The following is an 18,806-nucleotide window of genomic DNA, read 5'->3' on the forward strand; positions in this document are numbered from 1 at the left end:
CTTCCCAGGGAATTTGAGATGCAGCGTAACCAAGAGGTCTAATAATCAGAAAACCAGGAGAGGGAGAGCAACTGTAACCCAGGCTGACTTATGCATGGCTCATGAAGAGCTTGTATAAAAAGTTATATACAGAAAGATTGTCATGGTCTCTTTCGGCTGTGTCCTTATCCATCTCTAGTTGGTGCAGCATCATTAATTGATGTGCCTTAAGGAAGGACTGAGAAGAGCTTTGAGGTGACTGATTTGGGGAAAGTGAGGATAAAGAATTTGCAATAACTTGATGCGTACTGCCCGTGGCTTTTCAGTTACTGTAAACAATCCCATTTGGCACGAGATCCGCGAGAAGATTGCGTTACATACATGATCCAAATAGTATTTTGCAGAGTGTTTGCAGAGAAATCAGGTTAGTTTCTCAATAGTATTTAAAAATAGCTTCTGTACAACTTAGTTATTTCTTGCGTTTGGAGTATTTACCTGAAAATAGAATTTTGTTTCTTAACTGGAGTATTTTGCAAAAGTGTAAGTGAGGGCATAATTCGGTCTGCTTCACCTTTAGTTTTTAAAATTAGGTATGAACCAAAAAGCACTGTTTAAATTTAGCTATGGATTGCATAGTTGTTGTTACAATTTTTAGCAACGTGTAGCATAGCTCAAATTAGAGTGGATCTAACTGATGTTACAATTGCAGATCTCTCCAAGTTCAGTTTTGGAAGCTCACAGTTGCTTCTCATTTTTAGAAGATTCTTTAGAAAAGACGTATTTTTCTTTAGAAAATTGTGTATAAGCTTCGGTTAAAAAAAAAAAAACAAAACCAATAAATCAATCTCCTTCCTGTTAATAAGTTTGTCTTTAAAATATTTTTGTCTCCAATTGCAATGGAAAACCAAAGTAGTAAAATATTTGCAGAACAATACGCTCCAGAAGCATCGACATATATTCCATTAGGAAATTTACTAAAATGTGGTTGTTTTTTTAATAGAATAGTGCTGTAAGTTATGGTTTTATATTCATAGTATTCATTCCTTCTGATTTATTTATGCTTTTAGATAAGTTACAGCTTTTTTATGATACAAAAATAGAGTTTCATGAATATCTAAAAATCCCTTCTAGAATTGTATTTAAAAAATCGGAAGTTTGACTTCTATTTTACCTATTAGTCTGTGAAAATATAATTTGGTGGTTTTTTTTTTTCCCTATAATATAGATTTACCAGAGGAAATGAAAACCCTATCTGTCAGAGGAGTATTTCCTGACGCTTGTAGGAGTACTTTAGACTGAAGTAGATGTCGGGTGAGATACCCTGGTAATTAACACAGAGTGAATGCTGGACTTTAAAAACTGCAGGACATTGAAAGTGACAGAAGCGACAGAAGTTTGTAGGGTTCCCTTCATATCGCTTCGGCTGGATGGAAGGTGACTTCAGCAGCCTGTCTGGTGGATGCTGGCAGTGTTTTTGTTTTCACTGAGGCATCAACATTGTGTAGGTGTATTTTAGCTGGTAGCGCACGGCGTGAGGGTCTGTTCCCATTGACCCGCTTATGGGGTGTGGATATTACATTGCTGAGATTTAAGGAAAGGTTTTCCTGTATCTGTGACGACGTCCTCCAGCAATACTTCATAGCAATTTCTGAAGACAAAATACAGTTTAGAAAAATCTAGTAGCCTGGATAGCTGTTGTGCACATCCTATGGTGGCTTAAACTTTCGATTTCAGTGGCCTTTCATTTCTTTGCACACTATTTCTGTTAAAACCCTGTTCCCGTTGGGGTTCGGTTGCGTGTGGCCTGGCGAGGTTTTGTGGCTATTCCGAAGGGCGGGCGGGCCGGAGTGCTGGCTGCTGGGAGCACGGGGTTACGGCAGGAACTTCATACTCTGTATCTGCTCTTGGGCTCTCGTCAAAGACCGTTTCTATTACAGAAAAGCAATAATACCCCAGAATACGGAGTGAAAAAAACATAAAGCCATTTTACAGATTAAAGTGCTAGATGTTGTGTAGATGTTTTCATAGAAAGGGAAGATCAGTTACAGATTTAAGCTGATCTTGGAAACCCGTATTTAGAACAAGTAACTGTCACTTTGTTTCAGAATCCATTTGGAATGCCAGTTTTTCTGCTTGCCTCTTTCTTTTTGGTTTTTTCCTCTTTCCAGTGCTTCATTGAGTATCTTGTGCTATTTAGAAAAGTTAAAATACAAAAACGCTACATATCACGCTTAAAGTATTTTTTTGAAAGCTATAACAGACTTTCTTAAAAAGATGTCTTAATTATGGACTTGCCACCCAAGATACCATCAGTATAAGGCATATTTATTTGAATTGTGTAGCACTAAATAAGATGGATTAGATACAAACTAACAAGCTCGGAGGTGTCGGATGCGTTGTTCTTTGATCAAGCATTCTCTCCCTGCTGTTGTACCACGTTGTTTTCCCGTGTCCTCTTGTCTTGGAACAGAGTTTGGATTTGCTGTTAATCTCTTCTCACTCATCTTATTGGAACTCAACGGGAATCTGCTCCCTACCGTTCTCTGGACGGTGATGTGCTGTTCAGACAGTCAGATCTTTCAGCGTGTACAGGCACTAACTTATTTTATTTGCTAAATGTTCTGTCTCTATAGAGGACTAAGTTTAGCAAGCTTGAATCCGGAAGATAAAGGTTCTTGTAATGTAGGTTTTTCTGTGCGTTCAACTTACTGTTTGCTTTGGGGCTTAGGAGTTCGTTTGTTTTTGAAAAAGACTGAAGAAAATTGTGGGTGTTTTTAGCGCTCACCTTGAGTGGTCAGTAAGGTTGAATCTTGAGCGCCTTCTGCAAGAAGAGGGGGCTTTTTCAGCAGTGAAGGGAATTGATTCCTGAGTCTAATCTGAAGCAGATCCTGCGGGAGCTTCTGTCTAACGTGACCCCTGCAGTAGGAGCTGGTTTCAGGTGCCCTGTGCTGATTTGGAGAAGTGATGCTGAGGAGCTTGTGGCATCTTCTTTATTAGAAATACGTGAGCTCCTACCTGGAATTCTCTCTGCTAGATCCTCTTCTGCACTTCATTAAACCCTTTTTGTTCCACTGCACTAAGGAACTTCTGCTTCTTATTTAGCGTTGGTTTAGTGCGTACAAGTACCTTCTATAACAAAGTGTTAGGCAGCCTAAACGTGCATTGCCATCACCTTCCACTGTGTTAGTAGAAGAGGAGTCGTGACTGGAAAGCAAGGGTGGCTTTTTAATGAGTACTTTTTGTGTGTTGGTACCATCATAGTAATCTTTTTTTATTTGTGGTTTGAGTGCCAGAGTGACTCAGTTTTGTTCTGTGGTTCTTTCTTTTACCTAATGATGTTTTACTGCCTGACGTAGTTCTCATGATAGCAGGAATTAAATAATACCATGTTCCAGAAATTACCATCATAGTTTCCTTTAGAATAGTTTCATTTTTTTTTCATGAGATTATTTAGCTTCACAGGATATTAGAGGCAGAAACCACTTTACTTGGACTGAGAGGACGTCTCCTCATGGATTCTCCTCCTTCTTACAGGCTCACAGTATGATTCTGGGAAGATCATTAGCAGCTTTCCGTTTTCATTTGTTCCTGTGTAACAGACAGAAGAGACAGCTATTGTTTGACTTGTGCATTCTTGAGTCTTACTAGAGCTCCTTGAGATCGTGCCTCATGAGAGATGCCCTCGTAGAGCGCTCTCTGCACGGTGCCCGGTGACTTGGTGAGCTGGCAAAGGCCGCTCCAGACACGGCCCTTCTGCAGCTGCAAGTACCTTTGGAGCCTCCAGCTGGAGGCAGTTGTAGCTGTAGCTGTTAACGAATCTGTTCCTTGAAGTATTTATCTTCTAAATAACCTAAGTTCATGACTAGTTCCGGTACTCTTGTATCTGTAAGCTGCAGCTGTTTGCTCTGAATGTGATGAAAGAACGGAAACTACACAACGTTTGGTTATTTTTCATTGTCCCTGATACAAGCCGATCACCAGGAAATACAATGAGAGACGGAGGCCACCTTTAAAAATACAACTGAGGAACTGGAGTAGTTTATTTGATATGTTGTACCCTTAAACTTGGCATTGTTTAACCAAAGAACTGTTTCTTGTGTGAACAACATGAGCAGCGGTTAAACTAGAGATCACCTTGGCTGAATCTGTTGGGCACTGTTACTGGTAGGTTGAGCTCAATGGTTCAAAGTAGTAAGATTTGGAAGCAAAATTGTTTCCTTTGCAGTCTGCACTAGACACTGTAATAAAGGAGGAACCCGAAAGAGATATTCGGGCTTTCTGCTGAGAGATTCATGTTTTCTAATCTGGTTATGTTTGCGACTAACTGATCAGATTCATTTATTCCAGTCTGTGTCCTGCTTCTTTCACTCTTCATGTTGATGGGAATTGGCTGGTTTTAGCACATCGCAATGAATTAATCCCTGAGTGGTCAACGCAGCCAGTTTTGTTAAGGGAAGTTATGGTTGCAGTTGATTATTTAAATTAAGCTAGGTTTATAGTTTTTAAGAATTTGAAGGATATTGTTCTCTGCTGAGACGATATCACCTATCTCTCTTAATACCAGTTCTTGTGGACTTCAGATACTCTCAGTGGAGCCCTTTCACCTTTAGAGTTGACAAAAATGTCTATGATGACTAAAAAAAACCACCCCAATTTTTCATGACCAATGTACCTATAAATGAATGCTACATGGTACGGCCACCTGGGAGGAAGCTGCAGTGACGATGTAGGTCTCATCACCAGACAAGAGAACAAAACAAATACTTTTTTTGATCCTCTAATTGTGGCGCAAAGACAATGCGTAGTTTAGAAACCAGGGAGTAGTAGTTCCCTGGTACCTCCAGCCATCTCTGGCCTTCTGGGGGCTAATGAGCTTCTCAGGGTTTCCTGATCTTTGTGTTTGAGCATCTACTCGTGTAATAGCTGCTGAATCGTCATATTCTGTTCTTGCAGCTTCTCAGGTCACGTAAAACTGACCACACGATGAAGTTTATGGTCAAATACACACAAATGTGTGAGTTATCCCACTGCGTGGCATGAAACGATGTGTTCAGCTCTAACATTGGGGCTGTTGCTCAAAGTAGAGCAATTTTCCTGCCAGTACTTGAGAATATATGAAGTTGCTGTTTGTAAACTTTATTGAAGTAGCAAAGAAGTATGCCAGGGCATTTAAAGATGTACTGCATATGGAATGAATTTTCAAGGATGCAGAAACTTGCTTTTTATAGTGCTGTTCATAATAATAATAATAATAAGTCGTCAAGCTACATATTAGCTTATATTAGTAGGAGTAGTATATAAAGGGCAACTACACAGATGAAATGAACAAAGTTTTTGGTTTGGTCTGCTGGAGGCAGGATGAGAAACAGCACATTTACTGATACAAAGGAGATTTGGGGTGCATATTAGGAAAAATATTTTAATGATGAAAACCATGAAGCAGCGTAATGAGATTGCCTGAATAAAACATGGAGTCTCCTTCCGCAGAGGAGTTTAGAAACAGCTTGGACAAACACCTGTCAGAAAAAAACGAGTATAATCATAAGGAAAAGAAGAGATCAGTAGTTTCTAATTTGATGCTTTTCTACTGTTGTTGTTTGACTTAAGGGGGCGGGGGGAAGAAAAGTCTATAGGCCATTTCAATGGTTGAGACAGGATGTCAGTTTGCAGCTTGCTTCCCTTTCCACCTAAAAATATGCCTGGGCTTGCTCTGGTAATGTATTTAAGCCCTGCAGTAGTTGTGTTGTGGTAACAATATGTGATGTTCTTAACCTTTTTCTGTCTGCAGGACTAAAAATGGAGGACACCAATCTCAATTATAGTAGTCTAAGCCTTTAATGAATATTTCCAAGTACTTTGTACGTTACCGTATGTACATGTTGCCTGTCGCCAGATACGATTACTGCAGAATTCACAACTGTCTCGTACTCAGAATTGTACAAAGATATTTTTGCTGAGTTTTTGAGGGTCATTAGGAGAGAGTAGAGTATACACAACAAAACCAGTTACTTACTGCAAATGACTGGCTGAAGAAAATAAGGAATGTAAAATGTTAAATGAGGAGATGGGGTGTACCAGAATCAATGGAACTAGGACTTTCTACAGCTTACTTTAAATAATAATCTCTATAATTAGAAGCTTAAACCTATTTTTTTGTTATTTGGCACTGTCTGAAGTTGACAATCCGGGAGGGTGGCTCTGCCAATGATGACTGTTCTGTTGCTAAAATAAATTGTGTGCCCCACTAATTTCTGTGAGCATACCCAGTTCCAAAGACTCATCTGTCCCTTCCTGTTCAGGAACAATTTGGAGCCTGCAGGTAGCTGGACAATGGAGATTTGTGAGCAGATGTACTGGTGCCAGTTCTCGATTTGAAGAGAATTTATATGTTTATCTATTCTCTGTGCACGTATGTGCTTCTGTGTGACCTACGTATCAAACTTTGTCTATACCAGCATCGTCTTCACATTCACACCTGCCATAAACTCCTTACCTGGTGGCTATGCTTGGTGGTGTAGAATCAAATAGTACGGCTGAGGAGGAAAAACTGGTGAATATGTGGAGTACGGTACATTAAAATAGACTACAACTAGTCTCATGCCAGAAGAAGGCAATGTGGCTTTTAGAAGACATCCTTCATAGGGAAGGTTATGTTGTTATAAGGCTCTTTTCAGTTACTTCTGTACCCCCCAAAGAGTCAATAGATAAACAATATACTTTTTTAAGAACCTGATTCTGAATTCATAATTTGTTCTGCAGTAATGCTGGTGTCTTTAATTTCTACTGTACAGTTCCTAATTTTTTTTTTCCTTTTTTGAGTAGCATTTCTTAACACTAACATATAATTTCTCCTTTCCTTCCCCCCCTCACAGATTTCTTTGTTTGGATCAAAGTCTTTTGGAGGAAGAAGTCCTGACAGTCCCATGTTGAGCAAAGCTGAATTTGTTGAGAAAGTTCGCCAGAGCAACCAGGCTTGCCATGATGGCGATTTCCATACAGCAATCGTGTTGTACAATGAGGCTTTGGGAGTTGATCCTCAGAACTGCATCCTCTACAGCAACCGTTCGGCAGCCTACATGAAAATCCAGCAGTATGACAAGGCCCTGGATGATGCAATCAAAGCACGGCTTCTAAATCCCAAATGGCCAAAGGTAAGAAAGGGTATTTTTTTTTTTCTGGGGAAGGAGTAACTCCATTGGGATTATTATTCACATACGTAATAACACCTGATGTAAACAAGTGCATATATTTCTGTACTAGTCTGGTTTTGTTAAAAGCTCCAGATAATAATATCTTTTGTGTTTAAAAGTTGTTTGACTTGAATTTCCTGTTGGGTGTTAAACTCTTTTCTGCTTAACCATACTTTTCTGCAATGGGGGTATGATACTATTTTACTATTCTAAACCAGCGTGGTTTCTGGGTTTTGAAGACCAGACGTCTCTTTTAATGTTAAACGCAGTCAGCATTCGGTTGCATCCAGGAACGCTTTGTTGGAAAACTTTGAGAGGTAGCATGGAGGTCCTTATTAGTAGTGGAGCAATAACGCCTTTCAAAGTAGTGTTCAAAGAGTGTTTACGTGTAGTATATTTCGGATAAACATTTGAAGAAATGTGTATCCTAGCAATGTTTATCCTAGTAAGATCTGACTATGCAAAAGGAAACGGTTTGTAAAGAGTAAATGGTGTTGGTTGCCTGTTCCTTCTGGGGTTGCATCCCACCAGCTGCAGTCGATTGCTCCAGCAGGCGACTCACTTGGGGCCAGCCCTTTACATGCAAATCAATTATAATAGCTTCTGCTCCGGATCCCATTTCTCCTGTCAGTCGCTCACACGGTCTTACTGGCCACTTTAGCTAAAGATGCAATTTAAGAGTGGATTCATCACCCAGGTTCCTCTCCTCAGAAATGATGGCAGGTAGCAGCCGTAATGCTCTCCATCAGCTGGACTCCAAACTAATGAGCTAAGTTTCCTTTTATTTCAAAGCAGATCAGTGTAAGTCTTATATTCTGTTTTTCAGTTGTTTATTAGCTTATAGAAAATCCTTCCCATATGCTTCTTTAAGGCTTTGTTAATTATTTTACCCGTAGTCCAAGCACAAATCCAAACTCTGCTCGTTATCAGCTCCAGGTGTTGAGATTGTGTTGTTGAATTTTAAATCAACATCGCTTGCTCTCCCTTTTCTCATCAGCTGTTGCCTGCACCTTGTCTGGATATTTAGTAGTCCGTTAACTGAAAACATGAGTATTAGCCTAGTGGCCAGTTGCTGAGCAGTTACATTTCCAAACTCCTCAGCATTTCATTTGCTGTGCTGCAGTGAGTAGACACACTGTTATTTCATGCCTGCAAAGTATATTTCCATATGGAAAGTGGAAGCTGTTTTATAAAAAATACATATAAAATAGTGTCCTTTCCACTCAGAACACAGGATGTTTTTCCTAGGTACATGTATATGGTTTGGGGATTCAGTGCTGTGAAAGCTATTTCCGCAGCTCCTGAGACATCACCTCTCTAACGGAGGCGTGTGTCTGCTCGTTCCACCTCAGAAGGAATGACAGGGGTTGCAGCAGCCGAGCATGTTTGAAGGCAAAAGGCTGGTGGTGTCTTTTCATCAGAACAATCTGTGTGCACGATGTCACGTTTGTCTCAGGCATCAGTCACGTGCCAGCTGTGACAGCTTGTCTGCTGGACTGCCAGGCGTGTCCTCCTTTGGTAATTCTCTCCAGGAGAGCGAGCATCCCACAGGTGTTTTAGTTTGATGTTATCTTTCTGAAGGAAAAGAGCCTGACTTTTATTCTCCCTCTCCCCAGTAAAAATTTGGTATCTTAACTCTGGAATTTCTGGAGTCAAGAAACTGCATTTTTACACAAACTTTCTCACTCTAAGTTTCTCTCTTTAGTGAGACCAGAAGCTGCTTTGGAAAGAAGTTATTGAAAGTGTTTCCTAAAGCTCTGCTCACTCATAATCACAAAAGGAGGACCATGGGCCAGGGAAGACCCTTCCCTTTTCTTGATCCTATTTTTTGGAGTCGCCGTCTTCAATTGCAGCACTTCAATTTGTGTTTTATTTTCACATTTTACTTTCACACTTACCTTTTGTACTTTCTTTTCCTTTTCACTTTTACACTGCTGTTTAATCTTTCTTAAGGAGCTTTAATGTGTTGTCCCTGTTATTTTTACTAAGCCTGTCTGCAATTTATTGTTTGTATCGGTCCATGTTAGAAAGAAACTCTTGCTTTGGCAGGAATATGACTTACAAGCTTGTAAGGTTTTTTTTTGTTTTTTTTTTCTTTTCCTTTTTTTTTTTTGGTCATTAACTTCTGCCTTATATTACCTAATGTCTTGAAAGATTTTGCATAGATTTCTATGAAGGAATGCGTTTAAAAGAAGAAAACTGCATTACTGTCATTAAACTCTAGATTTCCAGGTCAGTTGTCTGGACGCGGGGAGGTAAAGAGTATAAAAGCAAGGGCGCTTTTGCTTGGTTTTGTAGCCTGTTTCTAAGAAGTCTGGTCGTGATTTACTATAGAGCGCACTTAGATGAAAAGTTATGAAAAGACTTCATAAAAGAATACTTTCAAAATGCCGATCACAGGTAGAAGTATAACAAGACTTTTGAAATGAGTCAATTTGTGGATCAAAACAGAAAATTAGATGGAATAGAAGATTTACTAGCTAAAAGGTTAGCTGTGTTAAGTGAAGCCATTATTATTGGTCTGTTAAATACAGAAATAATAGACTATGTATTGATACAGTACTAAGGTGGAGGAGTTTTTAAAAAAAAACAGCAAAAATAATTTTTAGTAATGAAAAAAATTAGATTTTTTTTTTTAGGTAGACTATATTATTGAGTTAAAAACATGAAATAACTTGGTTTCGATTCTAGTTCTGCTACTAAATGTCCACCTGACCTCGAGCAAACTTTATTTCTTTGTTTATTCTTTTTTTTTTTTTTTTTTTTTTTTTACAAAAAGGTGAGGAGTCACTTTTAGACAACACTTTGAGCCTTATTGGTGGAAACAGTAGTGGAGGACCTAAATGATGTTGTTATGATGATGTAGCATCTGTTCTTGCTTTGTTGCATCAATGTGTAAAGGCTGTCTTGCTCCGTGATCCAAACCGTTTATATACTTAGAAAGTTACTGTCAGTTAGAAATAGAGGAGTCAAGCTTTGGCAGGCTTTCTGTCCTGAGTAAAGCTCATCCCCAGTCCCTGTTTATCTTTTCACAGTGGTATCTTTAGTTTGCTTGATTTGATTTCACTTGGACCGAAGGTGCAGTAATGGCATGAACACAGAATGAATTTCGGTTCAAGGCCTTTCATTAGCTGGACTGAAGGTCATTAAGGTGTTGAAGAGGAAACGACTTGTAGAGGTCAGAGTTTGACTGCACCGTCTGCCTTCGTTTGCGCAGTTACGATGGGAGTCTCATAGAAATGGCTTGGCAGGGAGCGCGACTTGGCTTTTAAAAAGGAGCCATCGTGCTACTACAGTAATTGAGATAATGAAAACCCACAGCTGAATGAATTATTTTTTTATCCTCTTTGTGTTGATTCCATCTGGAATTGTGATTTTCACGCTCTTCTACACAGTACTTCCCTTTTGCTTTGAATTGTTGTTTCCACAGAAATCATCTGCAATGACTTAGGTTTTAGAAGAAAATGAAAAATTTTGCCAAGCTCTGTTTGTCATTAATTTGGCTGCTCCACAATGAGAGTGACTGTTGGCTTAAGACATCTGTATCTACGAATTGAGGCCAGTCGCTGCCACTACATCTTCATTCTGTCTCGTGGATTTGTGTTAGTTTGGTGAGGACGAGTTGCTTTAGTCGCTGAATCTGACTCTGCGAGTCTCATCCCAGGAGCTCTTCTCCGTTAAATGTTCCTTTCCAAGCCTTCAGCCCTCTCCGTCTTGTTTCCTCCATTGTGGATTTGTTAATCTCTCTTCACGTGCCCTTTCCTGTTCCTGGTGAGTGCCCATTTTTTTCCCCAGTTTGCCTGATTCTCCAAGTAATTTATTTAATAAATCTTTTTTTTTTTCTCTTAGACACCTAAATAACATTTTCTTTCTTTCATATATCTATCACAAGCAAGGGATACTGGGAGCCGAAGTTAGTGAAAGTATGTGTCTTCAGACAGAATTGGAATTGAATCTTATTTTTAGGATTTTTTTGGTATGGTTTTTATCCTGAATGCCACTAGAAAGTTTACCTTTGATTCCTAAAAATGCCATGATACTTTTCAGCAGGATGTTTTGTAAGAGGGCAACATCATCGTACGGCTGTGCCGATGAGAACCACTTCAGTGCTAAAAAGCTGCAGGAACAGGCTTAAAATTCCTATTGGTGACCGAACAGAGTTTCAATAAATTCTATCTCCACCTTTGCAATTATTTATAGATGTAACTAAATTGACAATTTCAATTAAAATATTAGCTAATATGGAACCGAACTGCTGAAGTCTGTTGGCGATACTTTCCTGTTTAAAAACAATTCACGTTAATTCTGTTTCCATAAAATATCAGCAAGGGCGAAGCAAGGGATCGGTGTCTGGAAAGCTGCTGTGAAGGCCCAGTTAAAAGTGCCGCCTTTGCAAGCCACACCTGTCAGCTACGCACTGCGAATTTTTGGAGCTGTTATCAGCAACAGAGTGGAATTCTTCCTGCTTTCACCAGAGCAGCTACATCACCTGTCCTAGCGCTATTAACGCAAGTCAGTGCATAAGATGATCGCTGATTACTTGTAATTATTTCCCCACGCTGTGATGGCTATTTATCTGCGTGTAGGGGATGGTGAATTCTGCATCTCTCCAGACCGAACTGTGTTTTACAATTTTTTTTTTGTCATTCCCGTGGAGCAGTGACAGACACCAGCAGCAGAGGGGTTTTGGGGCTGGCAGCAGCTGGAGCTCTTGGGTTACTCTTCTTCCCTCGTGGCAAGAGCACAGAGGAGTCTTTGTTTCTTTTTTTTTATTTAGTTTAAGGACAAAAATATAAATGAGTTTTCTGACCGCACTGGAAAACAACCTCTGGTGAGATGAGGCAGAGGCGAAGTTAGGCACTATCCCAGCTACCGGGTATTTTTTTGGTCCCTTTCTCTGACAGCTCAATAGGGTGGTCACCCACCTCCCCCGATGGCTGTGGCAGTGCCAGCCCTCCTGGGGGTGGCAGCACGGGGGATGCTCCAGGCAGCATCACTGCGCTCCTCGGCTGCTGCTGGTTATCGGGAGCCGGGCTTGTCCGGCAGAAATGCTTTGGGCATCGCAGCAGGGATGGGAAATCCTGCAACAGAGGCAGCTTAAGCTTGTGTGGTGTGTTTTCCTCGTTCTCAACATTGAGGTTTTCTAAAATGTGCATTTTAATTTTTATGACACAATTAATTCTAAGTTTAGCTAGAAGAAGGAAAGGTGTACTTTGGGGACTAATTGACTAGTCTGAGATGTTTTGAACACAGAAATGTCAGGCTGGGTTGGGTATCTGATAGCAGAAAATATGGAGTGGTGCTTAGAAACGGATTTCAGGTGCAGCTGGTTGGTTGTTAGTCAAGCTCGGTGTGCAGAGCTAGCCCTACACAGCACGCGGGTTTACTTTTGTGTGTGTGCAGCTTGTCAGTGTGAGACAACGTGAGGGCACTGTCTGAAGTTGAGCACTTATGTTGAATACTTCAATATCAAAGATGCTTTATAGATTAAAAAAAAAATAATTATTTCATTTTTATTGCTAGAACATAACTGGGAAAATGGAAACATGCATACAAAATCCAAGCAATTTTATTAATTAGCCAGAAGAGGGAGCTTAGCAGATAGAGCTGGTATTCTGTTTGAAAGGCCTGAGTTTTAAAAACCCAGTTGCCTTTTACTTTGGAAGCTGAAAATGTAATTTGAATCCAAGTTTTCTGGGATTTAAGCTACTAAGTGTAAATCTTTTTGTTTCTTTTCCTTTATCTTGAGTATGCGATTTGTTAACTCTTATTTTTTTTTTTATCATCAGCATTTACAGTGCTAACGGGGAATATCACAATCTTACGTGTGTTTGAAATAACTGTATTTTCGCTCCCTACCCAGGCCAATGCATTAAGCTGATCCTTTCTTCAGAGCATGGCACGTAAAAACAAACCAAAAAATATTGTGAATTCAAGCTGTGAAATGAGCCAGTGTAGAAAGCGAGAAGGTGGTTGTTCTTGCTTTCGTGCTTTCAAACGCAGTTGTCTATCACTTTGAATTTTCATACAGCTTTTATTTTCCTACATCTTCTATTCATTTTCATGCAGCTTATATTTCCAGTTAGGGTCTTGAGTTAATTTAAGTTCCGATCCCCCACCCTCCTCCCTCCAGCCCGGTTCTCTCAAGACACTGAGCATTAATTCATGGTGAGTAATAAGGAAGTATATTTATACAGATACATCTGCTTATCTACTGCAACTTTAAACCAAACATGAACAATGAGAAAGTGATTGAAGTAAGGAATGTTCTGATCTGGTGCAGATCAGAATAACGTCCTGTGGGTGCTGTGTGACTGTAGCATGTTTATTACAACAGCTCATAAAACTGTTTGAAGTGTTTGCTTGAGAGGGTTGGCTTTTAAGTCCAGCTATTTAAAAAATATTTTGTGTACGTATCACTGAGAAATGCAAAGATAACGGAATAGTCCAGGAATTAAATTGCGTTTTGGGAATACCCTACAGGGAAATCAGATTGGGCTCATTTTGTTCTTTGATTTCTGCACCTGTCAGAAATCCTTCACATCCCACAGGTTCTTGGGTTTCTTTGTTATGTTTTATTGACTGGGCTTAACTGTGTCAGTCCAAGTGTACAAAGTACTTCCAAGTGTGCATACTTAACCCACCTCCTGTTTTTATTGGTTTTACTCTGCTGGACCCAGCTACACGGAACAGCGTTTGTCACCTCTGCCGGGTCTGTTCCAATGAAAGGTGCAGTCCTGGGCACTGTCGTCTCCTGTACTTCTCAGATATTTTTACTGGAATCTTTATAATATAAAATAGATATATTAAATACTACAGTTTTTGTTTGGTAGAGCAACATTTTGATGTTTATGTCTTCGTATTTAAATAAAAAAAAAAAGGAAAAAGGAATTTTTCATTAAACCCCCCCCCCATCTTCCTTTCCCTAGCTGCTGTTTCTAATAACCCCTGTGGGAGGCTGGTTCCAATCTTCACATTCTCTGAGATTTTATGAAGCATTTTCTGAGTTCAGAGTTTCTTTGGGGGATGGGGAATGACAATGTCTTAGAGGAAAAAAAAACAACTTTCCAGTATTACAGAATCACAGCGTTGCCAGGGGGCCTCTGGAGATGGGCTCAAAGCGGGGTCAGCTAGAGCAGGTTCTGGTAAGATACCTAAATTATACAGAACAGCTCATTCTTGTCATACAATAATAAAGAGGTACCTGAACAAATTGAAAGGTGATGTATTTTAAATGGATGGGAAAAAAGTTATTTTCAAATAATCTGTTCTTGGTCCGCGGGAGTTGATTATCGCAGTGCGTTATTGAAACCATTAGTGCAGCCATACTTTGAAAGGGCTGGAAACTTCCAAATGATGAGAGTATCAGGATTACAAAAAAAGTTCAGGATGGAGTAGATGGATGAGAAATGAGCTTTAATTTCTGGGGACAGGAGTCACTCATTAGTGCAAATTTTTTGTAGGAGGAGGGGGAAGGCTAACTCGTATCTTCAGATTTCTCTGTCCTGTGTCACCCTGGGAAGCGCCCGCGGCAGGGAGCTGTTGGCAGGGGCCAGCCTGGCTGGAGCCTGCTTTTACTTGAGCTCCTCAGGGTGGGTCTCAGCCCGCGGTAGGATGAAAACACTAGGTACTTCTCAGGTGAGGAGCAAACCCTTCATTTGTCATATTAAGGTGTGGTGGCTGAGATGCACTTTGTCCGAGTGGCAAAAACGTTTCCTGAGCCTTAAAAGAACCAAGGATTTGGGTGTTGTACTTTATTTTTTGTCTTGAAAACTTGTCTTTTATTCTTTTGTGCTGAAATCTGAATTTGGTCGTCTTGATGAACAGCTAGATGGGCTGTTATTACACCAGCCAAACGTGCAGAAGGAAGCTGAGAGCAAGTCCCCCCGGAGCCCAAGGAGCGGCCGGCGCTCGCCTGCCTGGGGGGTTCGGGGCGCAGCACCCCGGGGTGCCTGCTCCGGCCACCCCGACCCATGGCTCTGGTGGTGGGTGGCTGCACTGCACCCATCCATGCCGTGGGGAGTTTCACTCTGTTTTGAGACCACGTCTGATGTATACATAAGTATAATCACTGAGGAATTTGCTACAAATTTAAATACCGTGTGTGAATGCCGCTGCAGCAATGAATACAGGGATTTCCTGACCCTCTACTTGGGCAGTGCTCGATTTCGACAGTCTGAGTCATGCAGAAATTGTCGGGGAGGGTTTTGTCTTTAGAATTTATTGTGGTTAACTTTCTGCTTGCTTTTTTTGTTGGCAACACTAAGCCAAACTTACCAAACAAACCGAGCAAACCTTTTTGCTTAGTACGCACTTTGCAAGCCTTCAGATGCATGCAGTCTAGAAGACATTCATAGTAAAAGAATCATTCTGTAAAGTAACTTTAAAACAAAAACATCATCAACAACAAAACTGTGGCATGCAGAGGGCTTAACAGTAAATGCTATTGTATCATTGTCTAAGTATTGTGGAATTTTCTAACTGCAGAAGTTTTTTCTGCCTTTGACCAGCTGGGAAAGGAGATGTTCAAAAACTTTTCTATAATAGGAAAATTGTAGGCTTGGAGGCATCTGTGGGGATTTGATTTAGGATAACCTGTGTCCAGGTGTCAGCACAGGAGGTAACACAACATAGTGGGAAGAGTAGTTTTGCCTTTGGCTTTCGAAGTGCCTAACAGGAAAAAAAGCTGTCTTTATTTAAAATAAATGTCTGAGCATTTGCATCATTCCAGTTCTCAGGCTACTGGAAAAAATTACAAATGTGTGTCAGAATACGAATAAATTCATATGCGTCTTTGTACCTAATTGGGGAGAACAGAAGGAGGTTTTAATGATAACGGTGCACGTAATACTGGGGAGAGATTACGCTCCTAACTTCTGCTGCCAGTTGATTTGCCTCTGTGACTCCAAGTTCTTCAGAAGGACAGAAAAGTTTTAAGTTTCCAATACTTTACACAGGGCAAAAAAAGTAATTTAAGATACCTATTCTAGCTTTACCATGTCACTGTGTGAATGTTTTAGTACTGAAAAACTGAAAAATTAATAATGGAGCTTATTATGATAATTTATTTTCTTGGAGAATGTTTTGTCTTGACCGAAAAGATTCAGGCATAACTTTTTGAAATTTCAATAGAGATCTTGTTTATCTTATTTCTGGGGAGAAATAATTTTGACTCATTCACAAAAATAACTATAAACCTTGTTTTGGTTACAAGATGCCACAGGTGGCCATTTATAATTCTGTGGGACAGCTGTGGCAGGTTTGTCCCTGCTGCTCCCCATTGGCACAGCCCAGCCCAGCATATTTGTGTTTGTACATTGGGATGTCGCCCAGCTTCGGGTTCTCTGCTCTCCACGAGGCTGCAGAGACAAGAGATACCCGATACAACTTATTGACATGTTATTTTCTTTATAGCTTTCACCAGGAGGTCTGAAGATTTGCTCATGGACTCTCTGGTCGAGTTTCTGCAGAGCAGTTAGTAGTACCAATACTGGGCAGACAACTTGCCAGAAGTCAAAAGACTACTTCCCACGTTGCTCCTTTTCTTGCTTTAGATCTTCAGCTACCTCTGCTAGTGTCAGCAGTTACATGGGTTTGGGCTTTTTCCAAGTATTAGGCTTGGTTTCTGTTGCTATACAGCCTTTCATCACTTTCCTACTCGCATAAATCATGAGCTCTACCACCAAAGGTGTGCTCTTCACTGGAGCTTCAGCGAAGGCTTCTTTTTGTAACTGTCTTACAGGGGAAGCTCAAAGCCTTTTAGCAACTTCATGTGTTTAATAAGGAGTAATTCTGGCTAAATCCAACTGTTAGACTTATTTCACTTGAGGAATGCTAGCTGCTTCATAAGAACCTTTGAGATGCGGTATTACGCAAAGTGAGTCAGAGGTAAATACTGAAGAGCCCAGTGCAGCGTGTGTGGTTAGTTGTGAAATCATGTAGAAACTCATATTTGTCTTCATGGCAGTTCTTAGGTATGTGATGTCAGAGGTGTTTCCATCCATCACTATAATTCTCATCATCTTGCAATGTCTCTTTTGGTGTATTTTTTAAGGTGTTTGTTTTTTTTTTGAGTAGACAGACTTCAAACATGCAGTATTCTCTGAATTTATTTTTCTCCTGTTCCAGCTAATGCTATTACAGCTTCAGCAATGATGTCACCCTGAAGTCTTTTTTGATTTCAGTTTTCCAAATCAGCACTTTGAACTACTTGTAATAAAGAGGTAAAGAATAAAGGCTAGACCTGACGCAAGAAGTAAACGGAGGCAGAGTATAAAACTGTTACCTGATAGGAATTGTAACCTAAATCCAGCAAGAACATGGACATTGTTTACTGTTTTGGGTCATCAGGATGGTTATTCAAGGATAACTTGTAAATTTATACAGAAGAATTAAAAAAAGATACCTGATAATCTTTTGGAAACTGTACTTTCACTGCTTTTCGGATTGGAGTTTTCTTTTTGGCTTGCTGTCTCTCCTTGAATCAGAAAGAAAATCCCAGTGATAGAATGCTTTCTGCTGTTTGATATCGAGAGACATTCTCATGTTAGTTGCTAGTAAAATCCTGCCAAGTTTTAAAAACTTCCCTCCAATGTGTTGGTGCGGTTGAACAGCTGAAAGGCTCTACTGGTACAGAGGCACACTAGTTCTGGATTCTCACCAAGGCCCTGTTCGTGAGAGATGAGTAGGATGATTTGGTCCACTGGGTCCTGGTACAGAAGTGGAGGTTGATGGAATATCTCCAGTAATGATTCTGTTTTGACATATGAAAGACACCGAGCTTTTAACTTTGTGTTAGCAGGTTTTATTTTCTTTAGAAACGTGGATTATTCTGTTTATCCCAAAGAAAGAGAAGCCACCAGATAGGTAGCTGTCGTAACCAAAGAACTGGGTTTGGAGCTTGGTTTCTGAATACTGAGTGACAAAGGAGGTATGGGACTGAAAAGGACCCCATCAAATAACTTAATCCAGTCCCATTCAGACAACTATCATACAGCCCCTTTCATAAATTGATCAAGCTCTATTTTAAAACAAGCTTTTAATTCCTTTTAATTCCCATTCTTCAAATTGGAGGTTGTTCTAGTGTTTTAGTACTCTAAAGTAAGTTCTCAGACAGCTATAAATGGTATACAGACGCATTTTTTTGGTAGGGTTTTAGGTGTAGTCTATATACAAGTTAATTAGAAATCCCTCATTATGGAGCTTGTAAAATTGTAATTTCTGTTGAACTGTTGATGTTTAATTTATTTTAAGTTTACTTGAGAGATTGCATAGTGAAATGAAGCAGGTGATACAGATAGTAAGGCCCCTCCTCTGGTTAATATAAGTTTTTACATACAAAAGGAAAGCCAAATGTGATCTGAGCAAACTCTATCACATTCAATTTAAATACTTTCATAGCAAGGTAGCTCGTTTAGCAGTAACTAGATGATAGTTTTGAATTCATGGGAAAACCAGCCCCTTCACAAGTGGAAAGAGTTTGACCAGGCTCTTGAGAAGAGCTCTAGTGATTTTTAAAAAACAAACCATGTAAAACCAACAAACAAACTAAACCAAAACAACCCTCCCAAATTCTTCCTGAGCATTGGGCAGAAACCAGGAGTTAATCTAACCTTGACCAAATTAAGAAATGTGTTG

The 18,806-nt window shown here is 40.0% G+C and overlaps 1 protein-coding gene across 1 annotated transcript in view; it reads left to right on the plus strand.

Annotated features, from left to right (window-relative positions):
* Positions 1–18,806, plus strand: part of TTC28 (tetratricopeptide repeat domain 28) — a 171,550-nt gene that overhangs the window by 4,641 nt on the left and 148,103 nt on the right. The window contains exon 2 of the mRNA XM_063350762.1: positions 6,852–7,130. Within this exon, the coding sequence (XP_063206832.1) occupies positions 6,852–7,130 (279 nt within the window). The remainder of the gene's footprint in view (positions 1–6,851; positions 7,131–18,806) is intronic.

This window comes from Chroicocephalus ridibundus, chromosome 13 (genome assembly GCF_963924245.1).
Source record: "Chroicocephalus ridibundus chromosome 13, bChrRid1.1, whole genome shotgun sequence".
NCBI lineage: Eukaryota > Metazoa > Chordata > Aves > Charadriiformes > Laridae > Chroicocephalus > Chroicocephalus ridibundus.